Source organism: Hemicordylus capensis, chromosome 5, assembly GCF_027244095.1.
Source record: "Hemicordylus capensis ecotype Gifberg chromosome 5, rHemCap1.1.pri, whole genome shotgun sequence".
Classification (NCBI taxonomy): Eukaryota; Metazoa; Chordata; class Lepidosauria; order Squamata; family Cordylidae; genus Hemicordylus; species Hemicordylus capensis.
This window is the reverse complement of record NC_069661.1, coordinates 73,523,860-73,542,759: the sequence shown is the minus strand read 5'-3', so window position 1 is coordinate 73,542,759 and position 18,900 is coordinate 73,523,860. Positions and strand designations below refer to the sequence as shown.

At 41.7% G+C, this 18,900-nt stretch overlaps 1 protein-coding gene across 7 annotated transcripts in view; it reads right to left on the bottom strand.

Annotated features, from left to right (window-relative positions):
* TLL1 (tolloid like 1) overlaps positions 1–18,900 on the bottom strand; it is a 209,497-nt gene that overhangs the window by 80,532 nt on the left and 110,065 nt on the right. For 6 of the 7 annotated variants that reach the window (XR_008308344.1, XR_008308345.1, XM_053254842.1 and 3 more), the window contains exons 3-6: positions 10,343–10,453; positions 6,571–6,651; positions 4,210–4,362; positions 2,098–2,215 (exon numbers count right to left, since the gene is read on the bottom strand). Coding sequence is in view for 5 of the 7 variants with exons in the window: in XM_053254842.1 (XP_053110817.1) it covers positions 2,098–2,215; positions 4,210–4,362; positions 6,571–6,651; positions 10,343–10,453 (463 nt within the window). In the remaining 2 variants the exon portion in view is untranslated. Of the gene's footprint in view, positions 1–2,097; positions 2,216–4,209; positions 4,363–6,570; positions 6,652–9,831; positions 9,949–10,342; positions 10,454–18,900 lie in introns of those variants that run through there. The other variant, XM_053254847.1, reaches the window with a different exon arrangement.

Genomic DNA, 18,900 nt, shown 5'->3' with positions numbered 1-18,900 from the left:
TTTGAACACATTGGCTCAGAACCACTGGCGCTCCAGAGGACTTAGGAGGTAAGGGCACCAAGGGCTGTACTGGGGAGACTCATTGTTTTACAGTCCCCGCTGGTTGACGCGGAAGAAGGCCTTGAAGCATGCATTGCATCTTTCACAATTGGAACTCTGCCCAATCTAACTGTGCCACTGGTGAGAAAACATAATGGAAGCTGCATGCATGAATGGGGTCTTTTTGAGGCACATTCAGTTGAAGAAGAACAAACGTAGGCACTGGTTTCCACATTGCAATATTAGCAGGTGGGACCACCGCTGGTGTCTGGAAAGATGAAGGCCTGGCTCCTGCTGTGAATGGAGACATTGAGGGGGACCTAGGAGGCACATCCTCCTCTCCATCAACCTCTGTATTAAAACCTCCAGTTAGGAACCCCTGAAACGTGGACCCTAAAGGGGTACTCGTGGAGGATATATAAGTTTATTTGGTCATTGACCAGCAAACATTTACAATAAACCAGTACGTATTTTACAAATAATATAACAAAACCTGGCCACAACAGAGATAATATCAGTGTCCACATTAGTTAAAAGATAATTTAAATAAAATTAATCAGACGGCCAGGCAAATTATCTAACATAGGAGATATAAGTCTTAAATGGGGTTCACTATACAAATCACAGTAAAGAATAACATGCGAGGTGGATTCTATAACCCCCTTGCCACATGGGCAATGTCGTAAAAATAGCGGAGCTCCCTTAAACCCGCCATCCAATACCGCTGTAGGAAGAACATTTAAGCGTGCTAAAGTGACATCTAAATTTAGGGACAAGCACCACATCAAAGTACTTAGCTGATCCAATGCACTCAACAGCGATTACATGATTTCGTCGAGTCCTCTGATCTAAAAGGGCATCATCACCGGTATCAAACAGTAATAACGGCGACTTGATAAGAACATAAGAACAGCCCTGCTGGATCAGGCCCAAGGCCCATCTAGTCCAGCATCCTGTTTCACACAGTGGCCCACCAGATGCCGCTGGAAGCCACAGGCAGAAGTTGAGGGCATGACCTCCCTTCTGCTGTTACTCCCCTGCAACTGTTACTCAGAGACATCCTGCCTTTGAGGATGGAGATGGCCTATAGTTCTCCGACTAGTAGCCGATGATAGACCTCTCCTCCATGAAGTTATCCAAACGCCTCTTAAAGCCATCCAGGTTGTTGTCTGTCACCACATCTTGTGGTAGAGAATTCCACAAGTTGATTATGCGTTGTGTGAAAAAGTACTTCTGTTTATTGGTCCTGGATTTCCTGGTAATCAATTTCATGGGATGACCCCTGGTGCTAGTGTTATGCGAGAGGGAGAAGAATTTCTCTCTATCCACTTTCTTCACACCATGCATGATTTTATAGACCTCTATCGTGTCTCCCCTCAGTCATCACTTTTCTAAGCTAAATAGCCCCAGGTGTTGTAGCCTTGCCTCATAAGAAATGTGCTTTAGGCTCTTGATAATCTTGGTTGCCCTCTTCTGCACCTTTTCCAGTTCTACAATGTCCTTTTTTAGATGTGGTGAACAGAATTGTGACCACATCTAAGTTCCATCTCTTATCCCTCCCAGCCCTGAGAAAAGCACAGCACTGTAGAGAGGTCAGCACAGTGAGAAATAGCTCTCACATTGAAGTTCTTTTTTTCCAAAGTGGCCCCCACATGAAAAATCATAACATTTGCTGAGCTAACTCCTGCTTCACTTTTATCCCAAATCCACTGGTTAGAAGGCTGGGCAGAAATGGAGGGAGTTGGATAGAAAAAGAGAAGTGTAGTGGAAGAACAGGGTACTCCATTTCTCCTATCGCTAATGATTAAGCATGCTGACGAACTGCAAATAAGAAATTCATTCTCTGCCATGGATTGAATGGCTGGTGAGCTCATCTTGAATTGAATGACTTGTGGTCTTTTAACCATACCGTTTCTTTGCATACTACACATAAGACATGCATGCACTCATGCATCAGTGAAATAACATTAAACGCAATCATTGCTCTAGCATCAGTCCTTATACCTAAAGGGCTAAGTCCTCAAGCACTTACAATCAACAACTTGTACACCAACTTACCCACAAGGCCTATATGTAAACACAATGTAACTTTCTTCATCACTTCGCTCAATGAATGTAACACAAGTATATTTTTCCCAGTGCCGCATTGCTTGCTTGAACATTGCTCGCTGGTTGCCTGAAATCAGTGTATGGAATCAAATACAAACATAATTTTAATTGTATCCTGTTTCCCACCAACTATATCCAAGTTAATTTGATTATTATTTTTTAAAAAAATGAATTGAGGACATTTTAACATGCAACCTAATACTGAATGCAGGCTTTGGGGTAAAAGCAGTGAAAGAAATGGCTGGCAACTTTTGTAATTCCATAGAGAAAAGACCACAACTTCAAAACTCCCTCACATACAGACAAATTATCTGTGTTCAGAAAGAACTGCCATGGTTATTCACATTTCACACCAGGTTTGTACAATCCATAACTCGCCAAGCCTGGGTCTTTTACTATTTGGGGAGCAAATAGCACATCAAAGAGACTCTGGCTGTAGTAGTTCATGAGTCCCTTTCTTAACTCTCTCTACTCCAATTTTCCAGATCTAGAAAATGTTGTGCAAATGACCTCGCCAGAGAGGGTGGGTGGACTGTGGGGGAGGCTGAGTGGGCTGCGGGGGAGGGCGAGTGGGCCCCAAAAGACTAGTAGCCACCGTCCTTCCCTCCACTACACTGTGCACCCACGCGAGCAGTGGCATGGCTAAAGGAAATGCTGGGAGCAGGAGGACTTCCCAATCCTGCATCCCAGGTTGCCCTGGATCACGAGCGTAGCCATTCCTTCCCCCTGGCTTACTGCCAGGAATGGTGGCCATGAGGGAAGCTGTTTAACCCGGTGGCGTTCACCCAGATGATCGGCCAAGATTAAGCAAACCAAGGTTACGTGAATTTGGCTAAACACCGGGTTAAGAAATGGGGATTGGCACAGAGATTGTGTCAGGAACAACCTTGCTTCTGATGCTTCACACATGCAGCCTAACTCAGGCTGGGCTGCCCTAGCTTGGGTTAGGATGCACATGTGAATACCCTTCTATTATTTTTCATACCAATGGGTTGAAATCACAAGGAAACAGCTTTGGGCTTGACATTAGGGAGAATTTCCTAACTGTAATTAGGAAAGCTGTAAGCTTTTTTGACAGTGGAACAGTCTTCCTTGTGCAGTGGTAAGCTCTCTTTCACTCAAGGCGTTCCAAAAGAGGCTGGATAGCCAGGTATCAGGGATGCTGTAACGGTTTCCTGCACTGAGCAGGGGTTTAGATGACTTTGAAGATCCTTTCCAACTTCAAAATTCTATCATTCTTATTTTATTATTCCTTTCACCATACAAGGCTACTGGAGAAAGACTTGTGCCAATTATGGTCTTCTCTTCTTTTAGAAATGTAGCTTTAAATTTGTAATGGAAACCTCTGAGTAATGTAGACTAACTTAATTTTATAACAGAAGGGAGATTAGTAATAAAGCATGCCTATGTTATGTACCATACTTTTTGGAGGTCATCTACATTTATCTCTCTCCCCACCCCCACCCCCATACTGCCATCCCATGCCCCACAGCAAAGACCAAAGGCTGCTTCTTACAAAATACATTCATATGTTCTGATCCACTTCAGGGGCAGTGTTCCTGCATTTCAGTGCAAGCTGAAATGTATACCACTTAACTTGAGATGAATATCAAGAAGTTGTGGTAAGGTAAAGTTGGACTAGATTGTTAATAAACGTGACCAGTTGTATTTTAAGTTCAATTTTAAGGACTTTTAAAAGGACTTTTAAGGTCCTTTTTTTTTAAAAAAAGAAAACTATGACTAAATTAATAGATAGTTTATAAAGCATATAAACAGTGGTTCCTGTTGTAAACTGCCCTGAGCCATTTTGGAAGGGCGGTATATAAATTAAATAAATAAATAATAAATAAATAATAAATAAAGACAGTTATATTATCCAGATTGGAATATGCATGTTCTTAAAAATTTGGTACCAGGAACATGTTAAGCATACATGACATTTCACAAGAGAAAACAAAAAAAGAAAAAGGTGTTTAATACATCCAAATCCCACTCATTAAATACAAACTTTCATTTCCTTCAGAAATGTGACGAAGGAGCATTTTTTTTGGTCTCTCTTACCAGTAAAATTTCCTCCTATTACGTATGGAATGACACCTCCCGGCCATATTCTTTCTGTGCGTGACGTAGCTGCCCTAGGATATCTTTTTCTCTCATAGCTACCTGAGAACGTTAGGGCTGTTCTTCCCTTAGTTGTATTATTATGTTCAAAACCTGCAATAACATTTACAATGTAAAATGAGACCACATGCTTAGTATTTCATTAAGGGCAACCATCTATTTAAAGGCAAAAATGTTTTTAATATATTTTGGGTCCAGTCCTGCCATGCAAGGCATTAACATGATTGCTACAAATGAAATGACTTAGCATCTCAGTGCTATTGAGCTATTTATGGTGCAATGATGCGACATCCTAGGCACTGAAAAGGAGCAGAGCCCTGCTGCTCACCTGTTCATTGGCCTGCCTTCCTATCAGCTCCTACCTGGAAAAGCTCCTTATACCAGCAAGCATGCTTGTGCCAACATGTCCACACTGAAGCTGGAGTACAGTCCTGACACATGGCAATGGTTTTACCTAGAGTTGCCATATGGAAAAAAATAATTAATACCTTTAATAGATGCACAGAAGCCTCTTTTACCTTTAACAGATGCAGAGAAGAAGGAATTTTCCCGCACAGCAAGCTGCACCTGCTGAAATTTCCTCTTCTCTGTATCTGTTAAAAGTACAGGAGACCTGGCCTCCTTTCCATATGGCAACCCCAGTTTTACCCTTGCACTGGCACTCAGGACCCTGTAGCTGATCCTAGGAGCTTCTGCCTCAGTCTGGTAAATAAGAAGATGTGGCTATATATCTGAATGTTTATTTACAATAGAATAACCGCCTAAAGAAAAGATTTTTTAAAAGTCAAGTTTGACTATTTTAATTGATTAATTGATCGATCCTATTTATATGTCACCTAATATGTGCATCCCTGGGGGGTGTACACAATTTAAAAGACCCGAGGCTATTCTTATGAGCAGCCTAACCCAAGCTAGGGCAGCCCAGCCTGGGTTAGGCTACTTGTGTGGAGCACTGAGTTCTCTCCCGATCCCAGTGCTCCTGCCCCGACTAACCCTACTTTTGACCCCGGCCTTTAGCCAGGGTTAAGGTCGCAAGAACAGCCTTAACCTTAAGCACGCAGCCTGAGCGTACGCCGAGCTGGGCACCTGACCCCCTGGCTGAGGAGGGATCCTTCAATGCACCACACTCTCGGTCAGAGGAGTTCCTCCTCTGGCTCCCTGTTCTGCCAGCCCTCCCTGGACACCAGCCGATATGGTCGTGTGCAAGACCTTTGTGACTAGAACAACATGTTCAAAAGAGCCAAGTCACATTTCCAAACTTTTTTGTTGTAAAGTGCTTTTGGTGGCAAGGCCCATTTGCAAAGAATAAGCTGTGGCAGAGAGTATCTTAACTCGTTTTCTGCATACTATCCCCCTTCAACTCTCCTCCCTCAACCACTCCCCCATCCCCACAAGCTGAGGTTCCAAATGTATTTCATTTATTTCGATTATATCAGTGAGCGTCTCACCAACAGATATTATTTAAAAATTCTTTCATCATAAGCAGTATTGAGATGGACACCTTGTAATATCGGACAACAACCTGACTATGCATTGGTGTGCCAGGAAGAAGCATCCACACTGCAGCGTTTCCTGAGCTCTGCAGCACCTATCTTGGGGTGGGGGGGGGGCAATGTTTACGGATCTCTCTCTGGAAGTGCCCTGTGCCATCCAGAAATATGTCACCCACTTGCAAGTGGCACAGGAAATTCTACAGAGGAGCTCAGCAAAAATCCCCCCTCCCCTTGTGGGATAAGCACTGTGTATCTCATGAAGCTCTCTGCAGCAGGGACACCTTCTTGCTGGCATGCAGGTGCACCTTTAATCAGGATGTTTGGTCGTTGTAATAGAAATTTTATTCCACTCCCAAATTTAACTTTACGGAGCTTAAGTATAAAAAGAGATCTGTCAAAGTGAGGTAGGTCAAACCGAAGTCAGTTAAAGAGCACTTTTGTTTTTAATAGTCTTCCTATTACTTGTACGCCAAATTTAGAGGTCCCAGCACCTTCGCCATACACAGAACTCCCTAATTCACAAGATCTTCCCATTAATCTCTGTAGGGGGACCCAAAGGTTCCATTTATCCAATCGAAGGATGCCTTGCTGCTTGCTCTAGAAGAAGGCATCCTTCTGTCAGATTAAATGAACTTTTGGAATCAACCCATCCTTTGCACTTTAGATTGTGTCTCTCTACTAAACTGAGTGAAGTCAGCACACACAAGTAATCTTTGTGCATTAATCTCTGGACAGGGCTAAAGACCAAGTCTCACTGTGCTGCCTATATTCACATATAAAATTAGAACATCTAACAATCGTACAATACCTGAGCCAAATCTTCTTATCCTGTCTATAAGCTGATAAAGGGCATCACTTTTTTTTGATACACCACGCTCTCCAAAGCCACCTTGTAAAAGAAGAAAATAAAGTAAGAAATTATACACTTACACTTGGCAAATGTGTTATAAAGACTTGAGGGTGGGGTGTGGATTTTCTGAATATTAAGATGTGCTGCTGAAATGCATCTTTAACAAAGCTGAAGATTCTTTGGGCAATTAACATTCAAATTCTCTAGATACTGAGAGTGAAACAAAAATATACTTGGTAGCTGTAAGGTTTTCTAGGGTGCATTCCATAATGCCAGCCAGCATGGCTTTGTTATTCTAACAATTCACAACAATTACATCATCTAATGACTATTTGAAAGATTCCCTCACCTCATGACCTTCACATTCTGAGTAGTATACTAAATGGTAAATTCATGCTATACTTATTCATATTATGCTAAATTTAGAAAATAATCAGTTTTACAAAGGTCAAATGTACAGGAATCCAGAAGCATCAAATAAAGAGATTAAAACATGATGAAAAAAATGCAAAATGGTTGATTTCAATGTAATAATTTGGAGCTATTAATGTATGAGTGAATTTCAATAACACACCTTAACTCAAAAGGATTCTAAATTATGAGATACTCGAATAACTCCAGTATCAATAACTGAGGAGCTGATTGACAGAGGAATCTCAAGATCCAATTACAGAGGCAGACTGACCTTTTATCATAATATCATCATGCCACATAATACCATCATGCCACATATTTCTGCAGATAATATGTAGCATTTGCATTTCCTATTTGATTTTTTTCAACACACAGCTAGTCTGTTCACAACTGTCTTTTCTGTAAAAACACTCCAGTACCTAACTATCTGCAGAGCTCTTGGGTGATTCAACAAAATACCTGATAGTTGTAAAAAAAGGATTATCTAGTGTTAAAATACTGTTCTCTCAACCTGTAATAGGAGGGCTGGAAGAGTATATAAGAGGTTTCAGACAGTAACAAGGACAATAGTAACAAGAACTGCTGCCTTTCCAGCAGTTCCCAAAATTCTTTTGACATATAGTTTTCAAGTAAACTTCCTAAATGACAATGTTCAAAGCCATATAACAAAATGCACGATGCCATATAAGGCAAGTATGTTGGACGCTTACTCAGTAATCTGCCTAATTATTTGCATTACACTGTCACATAGCTGCAACGACTCTTGAGAAACATTTTTCAAATTTTTGCTTAGATTTGAAGAGAATGAGGCAATACTTTTAAGACATTCCTTCCCAATGAGCTTTCTGGTAAGCATCAGTAGATACTACACAGTACACAAACATTTACTGCCCATTGATACAATAATTTTTCAGATGAGGAGTTATTTTATAAAACACACAATCAGTGAAAGAAGATTAACAATGCAATAACAGATAGCTAAAGTATATGAAATACATGTACAGATAATCTGAACATAGAAAGCTGCCATATACTGAGTCAGACCATAGGTCCATCTCGCTCAGTATTTTCTACACAGACTGGCATTGCTTCTCCAAGGTGGCAGGCAGGAATCTCTCTCAGCCCTATCCTGGAGATGCCAGGGAAGGAATTTGGAATCTAGATGCTCTTCCCAGAGGGGCTCCATCCCCTAAGGGGGATATCTTACAGTGCTACACTTCTAGTCTCCCTTTCATATGCAACCAGGGAGGATCCTGCTTAGCTAAGAGGTCAAGTCATACTTGCTACCACAAGACCAGCTCTCTTCAGTTGTAATTAAAGGTTGTTTAATGAATTCTAATTAAAGGTGTTTAATATATAATTTTATTATTTGAGAATCAGAAAGACTAATACTCTGATTTTGTTTGCAACAAGATTGTAATATAGCTACAGTAGCATTTCCTGAAATACAATATCATCCTATATTTATTTATTTATCTATCTATTTGATTTGTATTTGAGCCTTCCATAATGGCTCAAGGCGGTATAGAATATTCTGCTTTTTCAGGAGGTGAGCACATTACAACATAGATTTGCAGATGTTTATAAATCAAAAGATAAAATGCAGACTAAACAAATCAATTAAATTCAAGTTTAGGCAGAAGTTATTAGCCTCAGTGAATGGATTTGTCAGCACAATTATGCTCTGAAAGTTCAAAGCTAATTAAAATTATCTGGGGGGGGCAGGGGGGGAGAATTAATTCAGTCTATTAAATCCACATCTAAATAAAGATCAAAGATTCTACTACTTAGAACAGGTAATTTTAAGAAGAGATAAGCAAAAATGAAAAGATAGTATAAAAATAGTTTCTTTTTATTAATAAAGAACGCAAACCTTTTAAAAAATATATGTATAGTTCATATAATTCCAGTGTGTTCATCTGGGCCAGCAGGAGGTTGGATTGCCAACAGATCCCTTTAGTGTGCTGTGGTATATAGATATTAGCAGATGACAAGCTTTATCTCCATCCTGCTAATAAGCTTCATATGCTGATTTTATGAAGTTTGGCAGTTGACAGCTGGCACTGTCCAATGAGTCAAAATGAACAGAAAAAATGAAGGTGTGCAATTAATCCTCATAGGGATTCATTATGAGGAAAAGTTATTATACACCAAAGAATCCAAACCACTGAAAAATAGTGACCGCACGTTTTGCTCTGTAACTCTACTTCTACAAGGGCTAGAGCTTAGCTTTTTTTAAAAAATGAAAGCTGGAGATCCATGTTAGGGTTAGGATAGGGATACTTCTAATCCCCATTATTTCCTATAGTGGAAATATACAAAATCAGTAAAAACTAAAAGAAAACTATTAGAAATCAACCAAGTGATCCACTGCCTTGATATCTGGGTGGTAGGTAGCACCAATAAGGACCCGCCACCCAAATCTGGTGCTCCTAGTACCTATAAAGGTGGTCCGAATTGATCTGAATCTGAATCAAATCAAATCTAAATTGAATCTGGGGTGATTCGGGGGCGGGGGGCAGATTTGGACACAAAACAAACCAGTTGTAATTCAATTTGGGCACAAATTGAATTGAAACAGTAGATTCATGCGCATCTCTAATAACTATTATTGCTTTTTAGATTGTGAGCCCTTTAGGGACAGGGAACCAATTATTATTATCATCATCATTATTTTGCTATTACAGTTTTCTATGTAAAACGCGTTGAGAACTTTTTGTTGAAAAGGTATAGATAAAATTAGCAACAGTCATAACAGCCATAACAGTCATATATTTACACAGTTGTGACGAAGCATTAACAAACCTTTCCTAGCATTTCTTCCCTTGATAAGTCCAGCATGTTCCTCTCATATTTTCTATGGTCCTTATATGCATGGTAGGACTGACAAAAAAGTCAGTGATGCCTCCACTCGAATGCTACCTGAAGACACATGCAGATGGAGAATATCTTGTACAAACTGGGCTTTCTCTGGGTATAGTCAATATGTCTTTGATTCAGCAATTCCTATGGCTGTAGTGGCTGAAAAATGTACCTTCATGATTATAGAAATCACCACCAAGATGCTACCTCCATGAATGTATCCCTAGGGACAGCCAGAGACACACAACTAACCATATAAACTGGTCCACAGTAAGGTAAAAGCTTAGCAGTTTACATCAAGGGCTTGTGTGAATTAACACTTAGTTTACAATCACAGTACAATCCAGACTGGGAGATTTTAGTCCCTAAGAAAATGAATTAATTGCATACATTCAGCACAGTACATTAGTTATTCTTTGTGTATGTAAATAAACTAAAATCTGTAGCAGCTTACCTGTATTATGTCCAAGTTGTTCATTTGAATGCTGTGTAAGATCAATTGTCCTGTCAATCTGAAAGATTTTTAAGTCTTCATCATCTAAGGCAATATCTCCCCAAAAGACAGCTTTAAATACAAAAAGAGAGCTTAATTTAAATATATTAAGAGTAGTATGACACAAGCATTTGCTTAAGATCGTCAGAATCCAATAAAGAATTAAGTAACACACTGAAATCAGTTAAATCTGATTTGGATTGTGTGATCTGTAAATATGAAACTTAAAAATGCATTTTTAACAATGCTTTTTAAAATTAAAGATTACATATTATTGAGGAAATAGTGTTGTTGAAGTTCTCTAAAAACATTAACAATCTTATATAGATCTATTGCCACAGGAAAACCTTCTCATGATCTATCCAAATCACCACTTTTACAGCTGTTGCTCATTCAAATATATGAAGTAAATACAAATAACTAGCTATTTAGAAAGAGATCAGACAAGACGTTTCTAACTGATTATAAACCACTGTGAAGCCTGTTTATAGTTTGGTATATTTAATTCCAAAAAGATATTCTCACCATATGTAATCATTTCGACAACTTTTAAATGCACTGTATTGTTTCAACACAGAGCAGTTATGCCTTATTTGCCCATACTAGCCTCTCAGCAAAATGTATCTATGTATTTCACGATGTTAAACTTTAGATAAAGTGCCAATGGATTATGGAAAAACAGCTTGGAGTCAGCATGTAAAAACCAGACATGTGTGAATCCTGGCAATAACCTGTGCCTATCAAGTCATTTGGCTTGGTGACCACAGGGAGTAATGCGGGGTGGATTAACACATAGGCAGAGGAGGCACTTGCCTATGGTGGCAAATTTGAGTGGTGAGATGGGGCTGCTACAGCGAGGAAAAAGTTTCCCCTTTTGTCTCAGCAGTGGCCGCAGTGACTGCCGGGGGGGGGGAGGGAAAGTTCCCCCTTTTGCCTTCTAAAAACTGCCAGGATGGGGGTGGTAGTGGCAGCTGTGGGGAGGGTGGAGGAAGAGGAGAAAGTTTACCTTTTAAAACACCGTTGTGCGGCGGGATGGGGGTGGTGAGGGCAGTGAGTTCCTTCCAGTTCCCCTTCTCCCAAATGACTCATGGGCCTTTCTGCAGCCCATTTTGGGGCTTCCTCTGCACACGTTTACCTTTTAAAAAGGTGAAAGGGCGGCAAAAGCCTTTTTGCCTATGGGCAGCCAAAGCTGAATCCGCCCCTGGAATAATGTAATGGGCAAAAGCTATTTCCAGATCAGAAGGCCTCCTCCTTAGTCCCAGTGTGCCCTTACTTACATAAATCAAAGACATCACTGTACTGCATCTGTGAGCTAGTGAGGCCCCGGTCAAAACTACCATCACTCCTGCTGAAGACAGTAAGGATCTTCGCTTTCTTGATGGACAAATGGTAGCAGTAGTGTGAAATTGCACATATCACTTGGCTTGGTCAGAAGCATTGTAAGATGACTCAGACTAAATACGTCAACAAAATATTGACCTGTGTCATTAGCAATGAGACAATCTTCACTTACAAATGTCATCCTTTCTGGAAAATAGTGAAATTTTATGAAGCTTAACTTTTCTCTTAGACTGAAAGGTTTCTGACGTAGAACTACGATGTTTTTTTGAAAAGGAAATACACTCTAGCAGTCTCGAACTTTATGCAATTCCAAAATCCCCAGCTACTTTCATCCAAACTTTCCAAGTCCTATATTTGATGTCTCTTTTACACTTGAGAACTTTTGAGGAATTACAACTGCTAACCACTCCTTGCTGATGTCACCACATATTCGGCGTTTGTCTGAAAGGATCCAAGCTGTATCTTTATGGTGGAGGTTTCCTCCATATGATTGGAACCTTGGCCACTGTGTTCCAGATTGCATGCAGGAGCCTTCCACATGTGCAGTAAGGATGTGCAAAACGTTCAATTTGATTTGAAATGGGCCTTCTAGTGTTTCGAGCTAGAAACAAAAGACGCTTTAAACAAAGGGCCTGTTTCGACCTTGGAGCAAAACAACCCGTTTTGACATTTCAAGCACTGTTTGGGAGGCTTGTTTTTCCCTTGCTGATGGTTTTACATCTTGGGTAGGTTAATTAACAATGTGAATGTATTCCACAGAGCATGGGCTCATTCTCACAATCAGCAAAATCAAAGTAGGAGGCAGGAAACACAGTGTTTTCAATTCGTAAGAACTCAGAGAAAGCCGTCTTAGTCCTTTCAAATTTGGGTAGCCTGACTTTATAACCTACATTTTTACTGAGGTAGGATGAACATAGTATTTGGCATTTGAACATGTGCTGCATTCACTGTGTTAAACTTCTTCCCAGGAGGTACAGCAGCAAATCTCTTATGCCTGGCCCTTCTATCCTTGGTACTCTATGACAGAGATGGCCGCAGTGGAGCCAGCTTTGTTTTCCTTTCCCAGAGTGCTGGGATCCTTGGTTGTCTGTGGGGTGACACACAGAGCCTCTGCTCATGTGTTGGGCACTGGCTGTGGACTCTTCCCTCCCCAAGACCACCCCCACAGATGATCATATACCTGTATATTACCTCTATGTCCTTCAGCCCACCATTCCTCAGAGACATTTCATAATCTGCTTCTCCTATTAACTATACAGCTAAATCTTTTATGAACTTGAGCTTCACTTAGGCTTTGTGAAAACCCATTATAACTGGTCCTACATGCAAACAACAAAATTAGAAATGTAGAAAATAAGGAATCATATTGAAAAGGTAGAACTTTTAAATCCAAGTGAACTATGTTATAATGGAGCTCCTATGGCTCTATAAATTGAGGGTTTTCACTGCAGGACACTTCCCTGAATTTGCTTACCATTATGCTTACTGTTATTTAGCCAGATCTGAACTGTTCAAGGGAATGGAATATATATATATATATATATACATACACACACATATACATACACACACACACACAAATATATACACACACACACACACACACACAAAACGAATGTCTGTGTAACATTTGCTCACAATTTCTAATTTCACAGATAACCTGCTGTTCCATGGAACACAACTAAAAAGAACAAATCAAGTCACGGATGTCTTTCAGCCTTATTCATATTTTCAAAATGGAATACAGCTTAACATCTCAAACTGATTGATATATTCCACAAAGTGTGGAATAATTCTGCAATAGCTAAAAACACACAAAGGGCAGGAAGCCAGACTGGCTGGGGGGTGAACTAATTCTACAGTATTTTAGCAATTTTGATTTGTAGTAAGTAAGTTTCAAATGAGGAGATCAAGCACATGCCTAGTCTTGTCAGCTCCCTGCAGAGAGTGAATTGCTTTTTAAAAAAATTCTTTAGGAAAATTGCCAGAATACCTACATTACAGGGTACTGAGGTGTAAATAAACTCATTCAGTTTTTCTAAAAAAAACCCCACATTTTTAGAATTATAAAGAGAGTAATTCACTTTCAAGCTTGTAGAAATTTAATCTCCAATGTAAAATATTACATTCCAATTATGTGGTTATGCCATATGTATGCTTTAATCATTTCTGGTGAACTAGGAACATTTTCCCTTACTGTTTGCTTCAAAATTCATTAAAAGAACAACAACCAGCTATTCTGCTATTTGAATCTATAACTGTATACCCCACAAATAGTAGCCCACATGTTGCACAGTGTTAGGAGGGCAGAGCCAATCTATCTGCATTGCTTTGGCCTCACAGCAAAACCCCAGTAGTTAGGAGTATTTGTGCAAGTGTGCAGAATACTTTAAATAATCTGCCCATGATCCAGAGGCTCTAGTTTGATTGGAAACATGTTACTTGACTGGGGTCTTGTGCAAATACCCCCCAAATGTCCCAGAACATTGCATGGGTGGATGCACTGAGAGTCTGAAGCAGCAAGGCTGGATAGGCTCTGCCCTGCCCTCTTAACACTGTGCAACATAAAAATGGGGCAGGCAGGGAGTGATTCAGTGATAACTGACAGTTTCTTTCAAATGGCACACTTCAATAGCTCATAATAGGATTGCCATCATTTAATTCTGCAAATTATAGACAATCCAGTCAATCATCATATTTGTGGAGCAAAATAAAGAAGACATCAAGCAGCTTATTGTGACCACTGGGTTTCTAATCACATTAGGTTTAATTATATTTCTTCGTTACAGAGTGGAAAAATGGGATTAGTATCTAATTATCATTAAAACCCCTTATTATTTTACATAATAATTTCAATAGCCTGAAAAAACTTATCTCCTGTTATTTTTTGTAACCCATATATAAAAAATTTCCCTGTTAATGAGGCAATGATTTTCTTGGCTGCCACATATGGGGTTGTGTTGGAAAATGCCTACCTGTAAAAAGAAATTTTGGCAACTGAGCATCTCTAGTAGAACTGAGGAACAGAGTAGATGGTGGCTTTGTGTGCTTCTCTCTTATGTGTCTTGTGAATACCTCAAAATGTGACACAAGAAGTTCTGGTAAGAACTAATCTGCCTACTTTCCTTTCACTAATTCCTTAAATCATAATTACCATCTTTACAAGTTAGCCCACTTGCGCCACAGGGACATCATGGTTGAGGTGTCCCTGTGTGTTTCTACAACTGTACCAAATTTGGTCAAAATCAGTTTGGTAGTTCACAAGTTAGCCCACTTCTGGCTCAAACATTCACAAGTCTGCCATCTTGAATTGGGGTGGATGACATCATCACAAACCACACTGTTGAGGTGTCCCTATATGTCCCGACAACTGTATCAAATGTGGTCCAAATAGATCAGGTGGTTCACATGTTAGCCCACTTCCAGCTCAAACATGCATGCATCTGCCATCTTGAAGCAGATGACATCATCACAAAGTACGCCTTTGAGGTGTCCCAAGGTGTCCCTATAATTGTACCAAATTTGGTTCAAATCAGTCAGGCAGTTCACAAGTTAGCCCACTTGCGCCTCAAATGTTCATGCGTCCACCATCTTGAATTGGGATGGATTACATCATCACAAACTATGCCACTGAGGGGTCCTTACGTGTCCCTACGAGTGTACCAAATTTGGTTCAAATCGGTCCAGGCATTGTGAGGCTGATAGGGACACACACACACACAGCTGGGTTACCTCATAAGCTTTTATCTTAAGGGAAATAGGTTAAAAATACCTAAAGCAGTAGTGAAGATCACTCCACTTCTTAAAGATTGGGGCTGGGGGGAGAGAGTGGACAGAGCTGGAGCTTGTTTGTTTCCCCCCTCTGCAATCAAGCCTAAAACGCAAAGTAACTTTGCACATGCAAAAGAGCAGGACAGCCTGAGGGTGTGCCTCAGTGTTGTGCCAAGTGCGACACGAAGTGGCACAGCACTTGAAGACAACTGGAGACTATGTTATCATTTCAGATGGATAAGTTTAAAGAACAAAATACTGGAAACTCAGTTGCTGCCTCAGATACTTGGAGAAAGCTATTACTTGGTATGGAGAGAAAAAACCAAGGGAGAAGTGAAAAGTGAAGCCAAGGTGTTGCTGTAACAAAGGGCTGAGACCACATAGAAGATAATTAAATTTGAAAGGGATAGATCTGGCCATCTGTTTCTCTTACAGCACAAGTCTCTTGAAGAGAGAATGAACAATGCTTACAAAGTTCAGCATGGCTCTTTGGATTAATTCGCCATTGGGTTTTGCAGGGGGCTATGTTGATAGGCGTGTATTAACAAGTCAGGCATATGCATTATTGAGGATTGTACCAAATGCTGCTTATATTGTGCCAAAAAGGCAACAGCACAAAATAAAAATTACAAAGTTTTTTCAGCCAGGGCGGAGGTAGGAGGTGAGGTAATTGAATCTCTAACCACATGACCGCTATTTGGTCTGTGGATTTGAAAAACAGTCACCAAGAGTTATATAAGTCACCAAGAGTTGGGATCTACCTCAACTCTTTCCTCAGAGTTAGTTTTGGAAGAAAATGTATGCAGAAGTGAGAGAATACATGTCTCTGAAATCAGGGCCAAACTTTTGGAAGACTTGATAGAGAAACAGTTAACTGAACTGCTGTACACTTAGTTTACCCAAGCAAAAGAGAAAACAAATGATTCAATGAGGTCGTTCTCAGGGCCAGCCCTACCCATAGAGCTGGCATGGGTAGAGCGGGTCATGAGAACCGTTGGGATCATTCAAAATCCCAGTGCTCCTCCACCAGGTAGCCCAGGTTTGAAACTCAGGCTAAAAGTGAGGTAGAAGGACACATCACATGGGCGAGCAGGCTGTGGGCGAGCTGGCTTCCAGAAGCTCTTTTTGGGCTGCCAGAACCATAGAGGCCGAGGGAAGGAGTGTCCAGGCTGCCCGGTATATCCCAGTGCACCGGACAAAGAGACCAGTGCATTGAGGAATATCTGGCTCCCTTTCCTCTATCTCCCCTCACTGTGTTAGCATGTGAGCAGCGGAATTCTCTACAGGCTCAGATCGTATCAGGGAAGGGAGGTAGGCTCCTGTGTTCCCCTTAGCCCTCCCCTCCACCGACTGGGTCGTGTGAACGACCTTCTAATATTACAGCTGGTTCAGTGTAATAATCAAAGACTTGGAGCCTATTAAGACTTTTCTATCATAGTGTAATGGGCTGCTGACCACATTAGTGGAAACTGAAATTCTGGCATCCAAAAAAGAAAAATACTTTTTTTACTGCAGGAACAATTTAGTACGTAACAGAATGAGTGGCCTCTTTTGTCATTAAGGCCTCACAGTTAAAAAACCAATTCACACAACCAGGAGGTGGGGAAGGCAGGTGGGGGAAAGGCTGTGCAAAACTCACCTTCCCCCAAGATGATCGAGCAATGCTGGTGGGAAGCACGGACTGTGCTCCTGCACAATATGTGCTGCTGCACACTGCAAGGATCTCTGGAGGCTGGGGCAATCCATCTAGAGGCGTAACTATAGGGGGGGGCAGGGGGGGGCACGTGCCCCGGGCGCCATCTTTTTGGGTCACATGGGGGGCGCCGCCATGAAATTTATTTATTTTTTAAATTTAATACAAAGTTCTCCGGCTCAGCAGCATCATCGCCCCCTCCCCCACGAGCGCCAGTGGTCCCTTCCGGGCCCGCGCCCTCCCCATTGCTTTGCTGGCCTGGCTGGCTTGGTGGGCGGCGGGCGCCGTGGCGGGCGCCTTTCATGCATTGCTCACTGCTGCTTGCCTTGGCTGAGGTGCTCTGTCTGGAACTTCAGGCCAGCCACAGCCAGAAAGAGGCCCTCTAGTGGCTTGGGTCTCTAGTCACACATGCACGCGCGACTCGGCCGATGTGCCGAGTTGCGCTGCACATGCGTGCAGGTGCGTCCGTCCTCCCAGCTCGGTTCGACCATGTGGTGGGCTGGTGGCGCGGTCGCGGAGGAAAGCGTCGTTGCTGGGGCTGGGGCTGCAGCAGGTGCAGGGCAGGTCGAGGACACACACGCTCCTCGCTCTCTTGCCCCCGCCGCGACCTTACCCAGGCTTGCAGCAGCCAAGCTGCAAAACACCATGCCCACCAGGGCCCAGGCTCCCATCGCAGCACGTCCAGACGGCTCCCCGAGACACGGCGGCGGCGTGGCCCCAAGCGACGCTGTGGGAGTGGGCGGGCGCAGCAGAAGCCGGCGGGCTCTAGGAAACTGGAGCTGAGGGGCCGCCTCCCTTTCTCCCAAGACGCGAAGAACAGCTTAACCCGGTCACTGCACAAAACGCCCTCTGACTGAGCCTGCTTGATCTTCGCCGGCGTTAGCAGGACCAGAATCCTCCGCCTCTGTTCAGTTGGCAGTGCAGGGGTGATTGGATAGCAACCGGGCTACCGACCCTCCAGCATTGGCCTGGTTTCCCCAAGAATCGGCATCAACCTCAGAGGTGACTATTGAAAGGAATCCTGGCGATTTTAGCAGCTTAATATTGTGGTAAATAATGTTGGGGTGGGGGATAGTGTGAGTGAAAAAATCGGATCCCCAAGAATCCCTTCGGTCAGTGCTGGCAACCCTAACCTGGGCACTGGCTTTTCATTACAGACCAACATTTTGCTAAGTTGACAGAGGTGAGCAGATCAGTATATGTTTATGGGGAATTTTTTTTTAAAGGTCCTAAGGAATATATGGTTCTCTGAGTTAGAAATATTTTATTTTCTCTGTGAATGCTTGAATTTGTTTTTGGTGAATTCTAAATAGCCTCTATATTTAACCCCATAATGGATATATGTATTTCTGTCTTCAAGGATTATGTTATATGGTTGGTTTTTAAATCCTGTGGTAGTCTCTGAATGTGTGGTGTGCACCTTCATGTTGTGTATGGTGTGTATACATATTGATGGAAGCATGTATTTAATCTTAGATTTACAAACCCACATTTAGCCATGGAAGTTTTGTTTACAAGTTTTGTTACAGCAGCACCGGGGAGACATTTTAAAATGCAAAACCAGGCAAATTGGATGAGGAGTTTGATTTGTGTCAATCATTACTCTTTTCTTCCATCGGCTGGATTCAGTATTCGTTGTCCTGATTCTGAGCCATATGAAATCCGTCTGTTGATCCACAGAGTTGTTGTGAGGAAAAACCTAAGTATAATGTAG